Here is a 12,575-nt window from a genome sequence, read left to right on the forward strand (position 1 = left end):
CAGTTCCCGCCCCATCCTGCCAGGTCTTAATTGTTCCTCGAATTGAAAGGCAGCCTAGCTTGGTCAGTGTGGCTCAGTGGTTTAGTGTCGCTCTATGAACCAGAAGGTCAAAGTTCAATTCCTAGTCAGGACACACGCCAGGGTTGTGGGCTCGATCCCCAGTGTGGGGTGTGCAGGAGGCAGCTGATCAGTGATTCTCTCTCATCATTGATGTGTCTATCTCTCCCTCTCCCTTCCTCTCTCTAAAATCAACAAAAACAAATTAAAAATAATAAACAAACAAACCGGCCCCAAATGGAGTCACTTGTGCTAAGCCCCACCAAGACTTAATACTTGTGGCCGTAAGCCTGTTTTTCACTGTGTTATTTATACTGCCAGGCACTTCAACATCTGTCCTTCCTCCTTAGACATGAAACCGGTGAACGGAAGAGGGTGCGGGTGTGCGCGATCTTCCTTGCTCTCAGACGGTGAAGAGCCCACCCCTGGGCTTGTCTGTTCCTCTCCACCCCGGTTCCGGCGTCATCATTTCCAGCCGGGACTGGCGCATGGCGAGCGGGTCTCAGGTGCCGTTTCTCCCTGCACTTTCTCACGGAAGGTTTCTGGGAAATGGGGACCTTTGATGCCTCTGTTTTTGTCTTTATTTTCTACAGCAAGCGTGTGCTACTTTACTCCGTAAGCATTCACATCGTGGGGAGGGTGGGACAGACCTGATCCCTCACTTTAGCTGACACACCCTCCCTGGCTCTCCAGTGCTGGGCACACAGTGGCTACTGGGAATCTCTCTGAGATTTCACCACATTGATGACTGTGGTGTTGGATTCCATGTGACAGGGGCTTTGACACAACTTACGCAACCTACGGGGTCAACATAATCGAAACCCTAATTTTTTACAATAACTTGTTGTTAAGAGACAAGGAATGTGAGCTCAGTGGCCACTGCACAAAAGACTGTGATCTCAGGGCCCCGATGGGGAGACACAAGGCCCCAGGAGTGTGGCTTTGCAGCAGACACACGTCCTGGAATACATTTACCAGCAGCAGGCTCCCCCTGCCTCTCACCGCATGCGCACTGCCCCTCAGGAAGTTGTGAAACAGGATCATCATGAGACCAGTGCTCCCCGAGGCCGGTGATGCCCCCCTCCGGTAACCCCAAAGCCGGGGATGCCATGCTGGGGCCACGTGCCCGGAGGGAAAGCAGGCCTGCGGCCCGAGGGCGTGCACTCACTTCATCAGCTTCTGCTTGGTGGCAGAATCGCGGAAGCTCCTGAACTCCTCGCCGGCTCTGATCTCATAGAACTGGGGCCTGAGGACCGTCTGCTGGTCCTCCCTGAGCCGCTCCTGCCGCTTCGCCCTCTCCTCCTGCTGCAGCAGCCGGCGCTGCTTCCTGACCTCCTCGACCCAGCCCTTTTCATCATCGGAGCTCTCGGAGCTTTCCGCGTCGCTTGGTCTTCCTTCCGGCTCTTCCTCCTCTTCCTGAAAATAAAAATAGTCAGCAGCAGCTCCTCTCCCCAGCCAAACACCGGCCATTATTTCTGTTAAACAGCGTTAGCCCATCGAGTACGTGACAGCGCGCGCATCGGGGAAATGCCGGGAACGACCACGATGCCCCCTAAGCTGCAGGTCACACACGTCACACCTCAGCTCCACTCGGCCCCTTGGGATCAGAGACCGTCACACTACAGGGGCAGGGGCAACGTGGTGAACAGTCAGTACCTTGTCAGGATGTTCTTGCTGCTCTAAGAGTCTTAGCTTCTTCTTCCTTTTTTCACTAATTTTTGAAACAAGTGGATTCAAAAGCCTAAATTCTTCACTCTCTTCGTCTACTTGGAAGTCAGGGTTCTCAAACATAACTTTAAACCGATCGTCGGTGAGAATATTAGGAAGGCTCTGTAAAAAGAACGTAACATTTAAAGTTAAAACCTGAATAAAACCTGACCAGAAAGATGGCTATAAAACGTTCCACTCAACTATAAATAAGCTGCATAAGGCATAACTTACCAAATTTTATGCAATTTTTTTAGAATTAGTTTTCAGAACTGATTCATAGGTGACATGCATTACTTGGCCATCACACATAAGAGCTAAGAACAAGCCTTTCTGACTAAGTTTATGCTTAATACACTAGAAAGAATTTTCTTCAGTAACATTTTCAAGAAAATCTATGTTTTTGAAACCTGGCTTAAGTATAGCTACTATCCTGAATCAAAAATAGTGAAAAAAAAGAAAGAAAAAAAAGGAGGAAAAATAAAATTAGTGAGTCTTTCCAGTTCATCCCCAAACCAGGAGAGGAAGGACATGGGCAGCAGCCAGGAATGAACCCGAGGGGGGGGGGCGGGGGGCGGGGGGCGAGTCACTGCTCCAACTGAGCTCCTGGGAAACGGTATTCCCATCCCTTCTAGAAACAGAAACATGTTGAAAAGAACATGGTGCTAGACAATTAAGATTTTTTCTTACTCTAAAACAAATAAATTGCTGTGCCTGTAACAAGCAGGAGTTGGAGGAACAATTATAAAATGAAAACTCTTCCGACCCAGCTGGGAAAATACTTCCCCAGAGACTTTCCCGTGTCTAACTGCTTGTGTTCACAGGATAAGATGTAGTGGGTGATGTTCTACAGGAGTTTACAAGTGTCTGGCTAGTGATCACCTATAAATACTCATGTATGTACACCAAACACTTGCCATTCACCTTGGAAAACATCTGTAGGTATTGTTTATATCTAAGCCCTACCTCAAAGAAGTAGATCTGCAGATCTGAGTAGGGTGCTCATTAATATTTTTCCCAACATAGTAACACATCTGAAGAATGTTTGACATTTAAAACCAATTAATTATTCCAATGCTATGACAGCGGGAAATTAATGCAGACTTCTGAGAAAAGACGGTGGTTTCAGCACAAGCATTCTCTCGCTAAAACCCTCCCCACTGAACCAGCCCTTCAGGATGCAGAGGCAGCAAAGGAGATTCTGGAAGCAAGAGAGGAAGGCCTAGGCCCTGGGCTCCCCAGCAGAGACTTCTCCGGAGGGAGGGAGGGGCTGGGGGGCAGCCTGCAGGCAGGGGAAGCTGTTGGCAGGGAGGGGATGCCACCCGCCCTGCCACCCTCTAGACCAGCCGTTGGCAAACTACGGCCCGCGGCACACAAATACTCCATCCATGCTTTTGTTCCGGCCCTCCGGTCCAGTTTAAGAACCCATTGTGGCCCTCGAGTCAAAAAGTTTGCCCACCCCTGGTCTAAACAGTGTCTTGTTGGAACAGCTTGGCCAGGCCACCACCCAGAGGCGACGGGCCTGCCACCGCCTGGACGCTCCATTCCGCTCTTTACCCTTCACCCCTGAGTGTGAACACACGACCACGGGCCACCGCAGGGAGAAACCACTTCGGTTTTTCCCCAAGAAAACTTCCCAGTGGGAGCACCAAGTTTCAGGACTGGAAGGGCCACTGTCTTGTTGGAACAGCTTGGCCAGGCCACCACCCAGAGGCGACGGGCCTGCCACCGCCTGGACGCTCCATTCCGCTCTTTACCCTTCACCCCTGAGTGTGAACACACGACCACGGGCCACCGCAGGGAGAAACCACTTCGGTTTTTCCCCAAGAAAACTTCCCAGTGGGAGCACCAAGTTTCAGGACTGGAAGGGCCACCCAGCAGCCAGCCCTGCGTGTGGTGCGGGCAGCCCGGGCTTCCCTGCGCCCTTTCCCGCCTCCTCTTGTTTTGGAGGAGAAAACCCTAAGGAACTTCCTGAGGAAAAGCAGCAACGAGGGTCATGTGTTGTTGTCCGGCACCTGCAGGTGCGACATCTCTTCACCCCCGACTGCCTGACGCACGTCTGGCTGGAAGCCACCCCCCTCAGGCTCCCCGGCCCCCAGTTCTGCACCCGCCGCGGGGAGGGGGGAGCGGATCCCCAGGACGACGGCGGTGGAGCAGGATTCCCGGATGCCCAGGCCAGATGGAGCAGGGCAGAAAGACGTAGAAGAGGCTGGTCAGGAAAATAAAATTAATCTAACTACTCATCTTCACATAAATATCTTGAGATGCAACTGAGACAATGGGCCAAGAATTGAGGGCTAAGTAGTGATGACAACAGAGAACACAAACAAGAAGTCCATTATCAAGTCCAGGGAGACAAGGGCTGTGCAGGAAGTGTGGTCAGGAAGTGCACTCCCACCTGATGCAAAGAACATCTGCATGGTCACAACCACAAAAATGCCCACCACCACTGACCCAAAGCTGCAGAGGGTGTTAGCGGGAGGCAGGTAAGAGAAGACAACGCCTGGCATTTAACAGTCAAGAAGCAGCACTACTAAGAGACACAGAGTTTTACAACAAAACAATCAGCTAAAAAGGGTTTATCTCAGGAGAGGTGGAAATGGGGGAGGGGAGAGAAGGGGCGATAAGCGGGGAGGAGAAAGTAGAGGAGTAGTCAACATTCTTAACAAATCTTGGAGAAATATTAGGTTTTTAAACTATGTGTGTACTACTATAAAAACAACTTTTAATTGGTACTAAAAAAGATTTTTAAATAATACTTAGGATGTTGGAACTGATCTGATGCAAACCAGTGCCTATGCACGATTATACCTTTCCCCTAGAGAGATGAACTGTTCAATATAAACTCTTCATGGTACAGAATAACCGCCAAGGCTGTGAGGACGCCTCTCGCATGGTCTCCAGGCCACAGGAGACACTGGCCCAGAGAAGTCGTGCCTGGCAGTCCTGACTGAGCTGCTGCAGAACCCAAGAGAAGTACGTTCCTAGAGACCTATTGGCAACAGCAAAAAGCTGGCAGAAAAGGCCAACAGGCAGAAAATGATACCCTAACCCTCACACCCTCACAGAACAAATGGGTCCTGGGTGCCGGGCCTGCTCAGCTCCTGCATGCGCCGGAGCTCAGCACACGGCTGCTGCAAGGACAGAGGAACTCGTTTTAATGGATCTAACACTAGCACCTCTGAGCTTGGACAGGGTCCAGATGACGCTATGTGGTGGGTCACTTTCCACTGCAGGTCCAACATCAACTGACGGTAAACATCTCGCTAGACTTTATGTTGTTAGTGGGAGCAATATTTGGGAACAGATTTCACTGTCTGACTCCACGCAAGTCCGGCTGGAGCCAAAGCGGAACCTAGCTGCACCTCATGACTTTCAAATCAGAGTTATCAGAGCTGCTGCAGCTCTTGAGAGTTTGAAGAGCCGAGTTCAAAGGCAAGACTAATGAACTGCTGATGGATTTAACAATTCTTTCAAGTATTTTTTACAATTATAATGAAGGATTCTGTCTTTAGTTCCGGGATGGTTTTTAAAGTCTTCATTTTAATTAGATAACATTATTAAACAACAAATCATACGAACTGTGTTTAATAGCAGCCTTGGGTTTTGGAAGACTCTAAACACTTCTGAACAGAAACTGAACTCTGACAACAGGGCCTGATCTGGGTCCACAGGCACCAAAAAGCTGGGGCACATTTTACAAACAGCGCTTCCTCGCAGAATTCAGCCAGGCGGCAGCTACAGAGACAGCTCCAGCGTCCAGCGGCTGGAGAGAAACAGCTGTTTGTGAAGGTAAGAATTCCTAAGTTCTTCCTCACACTCGCAGGGGAAACAGTACACAGCCCGGTGCTGCTTACAGGATGATCCGATTCATATTTTGACAAAAAAAATTTAAAAGCACAGGCAGTCATGATTTTTCCCACCGATCCCTCTGCATGTTTCCGATCACTGACTTGTTAAAAACTACATAGAGAACAGAGAAAGAATAAACACGCCAACAAAAACCTGAGCGCTCAACACAGTTGCCCAAAGTTGCATGGATCAGGCCATTCACCCAGATTCAGGTCCCGCAGGCTCCTGAGAAGGAAGCGACCTTCTCAGCTCTTAGCACTAACCATGCTTGGGTGCCTGCCCGCCTGGCTAAGCAGATGAGAAAAGAGCGCTGGGGAGGAAGTCTTCAGGCAGCTGCAAAATCAGAAAAGCCCCCGCCCCCTATCTTAACAATACCAGCTAAAGAAAGCACCCAATTTTCTGACTGATCTTTGTCTATTTTCACACAGTTAAATGTTAAGCATGCACACGCCTATATGCCAATTCTAAGTAAAAATTGGTTACTTCTGCAATTATAAATAAATCTAGCTAGTGCAAAAAAACAATTAACAATAAAATGACTAATTATAGCCCAGCTGGCATGGCTCAGTGGTTGAGCGTCAACCTACGAACCAGGAGGTCATGGTTTGATTGCTGGTCAAGGCATATGCCCAGGTTGCAGACTTGATCCCCAGTGTGGGGTGTACAGGAGGCAGCCAATCAATGATCTCTCTCATCACTGATGTTTCTCTCTCTCTCCCTTCTCCCTTCCTCTCTGAAGTCAATAAAAAAAAATATATTTTAAAAAGATTAGAATTCATCCACAACATCCTATCTAATAATAGACAAACAGGGTAATTGACCATACCTTTGCTATGCCTCCCATTGGCTAATCAGTACGATATGCAAATTAACCTCCAACAAAGATGGTGGTTAATTTGCATACGATGTGAAGCAGCGGAGTGAAGACTGAAGGCGGCTCCGGCCGGAGCAAAGGCCTGGGTCCCAGGTGCTGGAGGAAAACCGGTGCCGGCAGCCAGGGGAAGGGAAGGCCTATTGCACGAATCTTTTCGTACAACAGGCCTCTAGTAGAATAAAAGCTCTCAAAAATATTTACAAAGTAATTTTAATAAAATGGGAAGCTATTTGTGTTATTTTAAGAAAACAGGATAAATATTTTATATATACAAGAGTGTCTTGCTAGTATGGTTTATAATTTTAAGAGAAGACAGGAAAGAAATTCACTAAAATATTAATGCTGCTTCCCTCCAGGGGGAGTTATATAGGTGACTCCCTTATATTCTTTTCTATTTTACAAATGTCCCAACTAAGTATATACTATCTCATAAGGTGGGGAAAAAAACTAAGTGTATTTTTAAAGTAAAAAATAAAAATAAAAAAACGTTACTATCAAGAAAATGTAGGAGCAATTTATCAATATTGTCTCTGCCTTATGAAAGCTTACCTTAACTTTCTTTTTCCACGTAGATTTTTGCTTCTCCTCTTCCTCCTCGATTAATTTAAGTGCCAGCTCTTTGTTAACTTTTGGCAATTTCTAGTAGAGGAAAAGACAAGCTGTGTTCAAATACCTACATTTCAGCTTTGAAGGCTCAAGCAACACCGAACAAAAGCACTCGCCCTCCCAGCCTCTCCTTGCCATGCGCCTCACTCTTCACTCTCAGACACACACTGAACAAGCAGCTGGGAAAGGGAAGAAGCGTCTTCTGCACTGAAGGAGTGTGTGTGCTTTTAAGCAGAAATGACTGTACATGTGGGGGATGCCTTCACCAAGAGGGGCAGCCAGGGACCTGGGGGCAGGAGGGGCGGCTTGCTCGTCCCCGTCTGCTTGTTGCTGGGTTGGCATCACACAAAGACATTTTTCATGGCAGCACCAGGTGGTTGGGGACAGGGGATCCCAGGAGCATCCTCATCCTCCCTGAGGCCCTGAGCCCCAGCGGCCGCCCTCCTCAGAGGTCTGCTGCCCAGCCCTGAGCCTGAGCTCCATGGGAACTCCTCCTAAAGCCACGGCTTCTCTTCTCAATCCCAGTGTTCCTGTCTTTTCAGTTCTCCACTCCCTGGTTAACTTTGTTACATCAAGTTCTCTCTGCTAACATTACTAGAGTGGTCTGACTGCTGTCGGGACCCTGATGGGGTCTAATGCCTACTTCCTGTGATCCACACAGCTAGCCTGAGTGCAGCCTACTGTCGGAAGAAGTGGAGGTGAGCAAGGCCCCGCCCTCCAGACTCTGAGCAGCCACTGGAAAGCTGTCGATTTTCTTAGGGCGACACCAGTCCCCCTGGCATTATTTCCCACGATACCACTGCCACAGAGTCCATAATGATAAAACCCTCATGATAAATAAAATATAATACCAAAAAAATTAGCAAAAGATGGAAAAACTCAGAAATGGATGACGGACTTCTTTGGAACAATAACATGAAAATTAAGTATTTTTCTCTGGCAAATTCAATGGTGAGCACAATCTTACCTTTAATTGGACCCTCTGTGCCCGTGTTTCTTCTATCTTCTGTCGGATCTTATCTTTCCTATATTCTTCATAAGCGAATGGATTTACCATCAATTTCACCTTTTCAAAGTAAAAAAAATTAAAGAATTGTATTTAGCAACATGTTTCATATTCATCATAACTATATGTCAGAGAACAGATTTCTGATAAATCGTAAGTATGTTTTATGAAAATATAAATCAGTAGAGAAGAAATGTTTATAGATTGCTCATTAGTCACCTACAGTAACTGCACTTCTGTATTTACCTTGTGATAGAGTCTTATGTCCATGAAAAATCCATGCATATATGCCCGGAGAAAAGGTGATCCAATGAGATGCGTGAGCCCTGGGGAAAGTTAACAGAAGAGGGCAGGTCCTTAGGGAAGCTCTTACAATAGTAATTCACATTCACTTTGTATGTTCAGACACGCTGAGTACTTCTCAGGCACTGTCCGCCTCAGTCACCAAGTACCCGAAGGGAGGTACCATTATTATTGCCCCTTTATGGATGATGAAACCAAGGCGTATGAGGTTAAGGACACTGGCCACGTCACAGGAGAGGTGGGATGTGGGCCCATGTCAGTCTGTCTCCAACCGCGTGACCGTGGCCACAGTGCTCCCCGCCCAGCGCTTCCTGCAGACATAGTATTCCACGGAGCACATTTTGGAAAATACCATGTTATAGGATCTGGTAAAGGCCAGAGCTGGGAAAACTCAGCACTTGTAAGTATTTAATGTGACTAATCTTAAGAAAAAAGGCAAGTTACTTAGAAAGCCTTACTTGTACTTTTAATATAAATTATTGAAAAGGTTTTATATATGATGGTAAAATCTTTTGAAAAATGATAACCAATGGCTTATTTAATATTAAACTATATTAATAATGTACATGAAATTATTTCTAGAACTTATTTTGCTAACTATCTACTTGTACAGTTTTAAAAATGGACAGTACAATGACATTTTAACAAAATATATCTCAACCTTTTTAACTACCCTCCTCACCCAAAATAAACTCAGTAAAGAAACTGAAAAAGCAGCCAAAAGTACTAAGCATGACAGTTAGGAGACTTCTATTGTCCGAGCTAAGCATGTGGGTGGGTATGACATCAGTCCACGGTGAGAATTATACGGAGACACGTCTGCAGGAAGCTCCGACTTCACCCCATTTCACTCCTGAGTCTCTTTTAAAAAGGCTGAATACAACTTTTCTTTTTAAACATTACAATTTAAAGAGCTATTAGTTAATTATTTTCTTGTAAATTTGCATGAGGCATTAGAAAAAAAACCAATGAAACAAAGGAATAAAAAATAAGAGATAAATCCATTTTCCTACTTGATGCAATGACTGTGCAATCTACAGTTGGACTTTCAATATAAAATATATATTTTTTTAACATATAAAAATTTTTAAATGTACCTAAACTCCAACTATCAGTTTTTTTCCTTTTAATTATGACTCCCTGGAAGTTTTGGGGGGAAATGTCTCCTTTCTCCCTTTATCCTCTTGCCCCAGGGTTTCTAAGGTATCTGCGCGAGGCCCCTATCTGATCAGAGGTGAGCTAACACCCGGCTGGGGAGAGGCAGGGGAGGGCCCTGCGGCGTGTCTGGGTGGATCGCCTCCGCAGCAGCTCGCTCACACTGCGCGGGAAGCACGGCTGCTCCCGTTTTCCGTGGAAGCTGAAGAGATGAAGATTTCCTTACAGAAGGACACAACGTAAAGTACTATTCTGATGGTACTTGGTAGAAAAGATTCTGCCTAGAGTAACTGTGCTGTGAGATATGGGATAAAAATGAAGTTTAAGAGACTCTATTAATCTGTTTATTGCAGGGTTTTAACATTCAACTGCAGTTGTACCTCTCCTTGTTCCGAAGTCAGCTATAGCCAGTTTATCCTAATTTCTTTTCTTACCTAAATTCTCCAGGTCTTTCTTGGTGACGAACTTGTAGTCATCGTACACCGTGCTTTCTGGATTCTCTTCCAACTCCTCTGTCAAGTTGTCTAGGAAGGAACACCACCGGGGCGCGGGACCCAACACCTGCCAGTGACGAAAAGGTCAGCAAACGAACTTGCCCAGTCCCCTGCGGGTCAGTGCTTTACAACAGCTTCCTCAAACGTAACTTCCCAACCCTGTTCCACCAGAAGGACTGAACACAACTGCGACATGCAGTCAGCAAGTCCACCAGGGGAGGGACTGGAAGCAGGAAGGATCCAGGCTTGTAAAGGGGAAATCTCACTTAGGTTGGGATACGAAGATATTCATGAATATTCTTACATCAGAGCTATGGAAATATAATAACTCAGGCACTTACAATAAAAGTCATCCATTCACTTGTCACCTCATTCATTCAAAACAATGCTGGAATCTACAAGAGTACTCTGCGTATACCAGATTTTTTAAGTTTGCCAGTCACGAAAAACAAGTCTAAAATGAAAATTACCTTTTTTTTCAGGGGTTTCAATTAATTACTTGATATTTATATCTGCTCTTATATGGTCCACTTCACTTAATTCATTTAAAATTAAAATTCTGTACAGAAAATTCTTCAGAATGAACCTAAATGGCAACGCCAGGATCCATGAGTTCGTCCCAGGGAAAGGCGAGGAACAAAGGGCTGAGCAGAATTTACACCCAATTAATGAACAGGTTGAGTGGCACTTCAGTTTGTGACCCCTAAACTGCTGGCTGCTTTTTACTTTCGGGCTCTGACGCAGACGCCCCACGGAGGAGGCTGCCCCCAGAGGAAACTGGCCCCGTGGGGGCCGTGCTGCTGAAATCCTCTCTGAAATGGGTGCTCAGGAGAGAACACTGGCCTGACACTATGGAACCTCCACCGCCTGCCTGCCTGTGAATTCTGACAGGATCAGTTACACAGAGAACACAGAAATCCTAACAGAAACGATTCGTTCCAGCATAAACCGTGTGAGAAGGAAGGCGGGAGGAAGAGTTATAACAGAGAAAAGGCCCTGAATGCCCCCTGCAATAAGAGGCATTGGATACAGCCATGTTACTGTTCCTGATTGGAAAGCGTGGCCCGCCCTACAGCTACCGGCGATGGGCCTGTGAACACGAAAAACAACTCTTAGCGAGCACAGGGGTCCCATCGAGAAGTTTCATGTTAGCACAATCTGTACAGTTTTTAAAAACAGAAGATTACATACACCAAGTGGTTTGACTCTAATCCTAGAAAACTAGCCTTCAAGAAATGTAAAGCATCTTTTAAAAATAATTCAATGTATAACACTTTCTAAAGAAATTGCTCAGATTTAAAGTAACTTTAGGACAGTAGTTGTAGTCAACAAGTACGACGCCAAATCCTAGCCCGCATGAGGCACGAGAGCACTGAGACCCGCCACTGCCCAGGGCCTCCTGCAGCAGCGTCGAGCCTGGCCGAGCACAGACGCGCGCACTGGCACACGAGCAGACACACTCAGTCATTCCAAGCAATGCACTGAGCTTGCAGGGTGCACAGGGAAGACGGGGAGGGCTGCAGGAAACAGGGCCAGTTGGAACATCTGAAAGGACTTCAGACGGAATGAACACATGAGCAAGCTGGGAAAACCACGGCCCGTCTGAGAGGGCGGGCTTAGGACCCCAGCCACAGGGTGCCGGCGGCCATCAGCCGGTCTCCCAGGCGAAGCTCCCCACACCTGGTGTCCGACCTCAGACAGCAATCTCTCCTCTCAGGCAGGAAGAAGTACACCGGTACCACTTCTCCAGAGTGTGAGACCCAAGACACGGCCTCTTTGGAGAGCAGGAACTTCATCTGTTTTAAATGATGAATTCCAGTACCTACAACACTGCCTACCAATAAATATTTCTTAAACCAATCTGTTCATACATAAAACATGCACTCATGAATTTCATGTGAATAAGGCACTAAGACAATTGTTTCAATGGTCTAGTTGTCCGTATTCGGATAAAAACATTCCAATACCTCACTGTAACACTATTCGGTCCCAGGACACTTTTCGGTGAGGTGAGACCTCTCCTGCCTCCCGTGCGCGCAGGCACCGGTTACTAAAAACCTCACCATCAAGGGTTTCACCTTCGAACCTTAACTCAGTCATAAACACGGGCTGAAAGTCAAAACAGCGGACCACATCTGAACGTACTCGCACGGTCCTTTTCCATGATGTTCCACACAGGCCTTTGATCAGCTATCTGGATTCCATGGACCTGCTCTAAGCTGCCTCTCGGGGCCAGTCTGGTTATGGTAAACAACCTCTGCAATCAGTCATGGTCGTTACGTTTTATAGGAGGAAATATTTCCATCAAAAACAGAATGGAATTTAATGGCTGGTTTTATTAGCCACGTTTCCCTCGCTCCTTTTCAGGGGAAAAAGCACATCAGAACAACCATAACAAGGCTGGGACTGCGGCTTTCAGTGGCATCAAACCTCAGGCCTGTCCACAGAAGAGCTTTCTCAAGGTCTCCCATGAAGGTGCCCCAGCAGTGGCCGCGCAGCCAGTGAGGGGCGAACTCCTGCG

General features: G+C 46.8%; 1 protein-coding gene across 1 annotated transcript in view; it reads right to left on the reverse strand.

The window, feature by feature from the left end:
- The window catches only part of NOL10 (nucleolar protein 10), an 80,970-nt gene that overhangs the window by 5,910 nt on the left and 62,485 nt on the right, over window positions 1-12,575 (reverse strand). The window contains exons 14-19 of the mRNA XM_006765174.2: window positions 9,995-10,121; window positions 8,349-8,428; window positions 8,064-8,162; window positions 7,040-7,129; window positions 1,714-1,887; window positions 1,226-1,473 (exon numbers count right to left, since the gene is read on the reverse strand). Coding sequence (XP_006765237.1) covers window positions 1,226-1,473; window positions 1,714-1,887; window positions 7,040-7,129; window positions 8,064-8,162; window positions 8,349-8,428; window positions 9,995-10,121 — 818 coding nt within the window. The remainder of the gene's footprint in view (window positions 1-1,225; window positions 1,474-1,713; window positions 1,888-7,039; window positions 7,130-8,063; window positions 8,163-8,348; window positions 8,429-9,994; window positions 10,122-12,575) is intronic.

This window comes from Myotis davidii, unplaced genomic scaffold (assembly GCF_000327345.1).
Source record: "Myotis davidii unplaced genomic scaffold, ASM32734v1 scaffold61, whole genome shotgun sequence".
Classification (NCBI taxonomy): Eukaryota; Metazoa; Chordata; class Mammalia; order Chiroptera; family Vespertilionidae; genus Myotis; species Myotis davidii.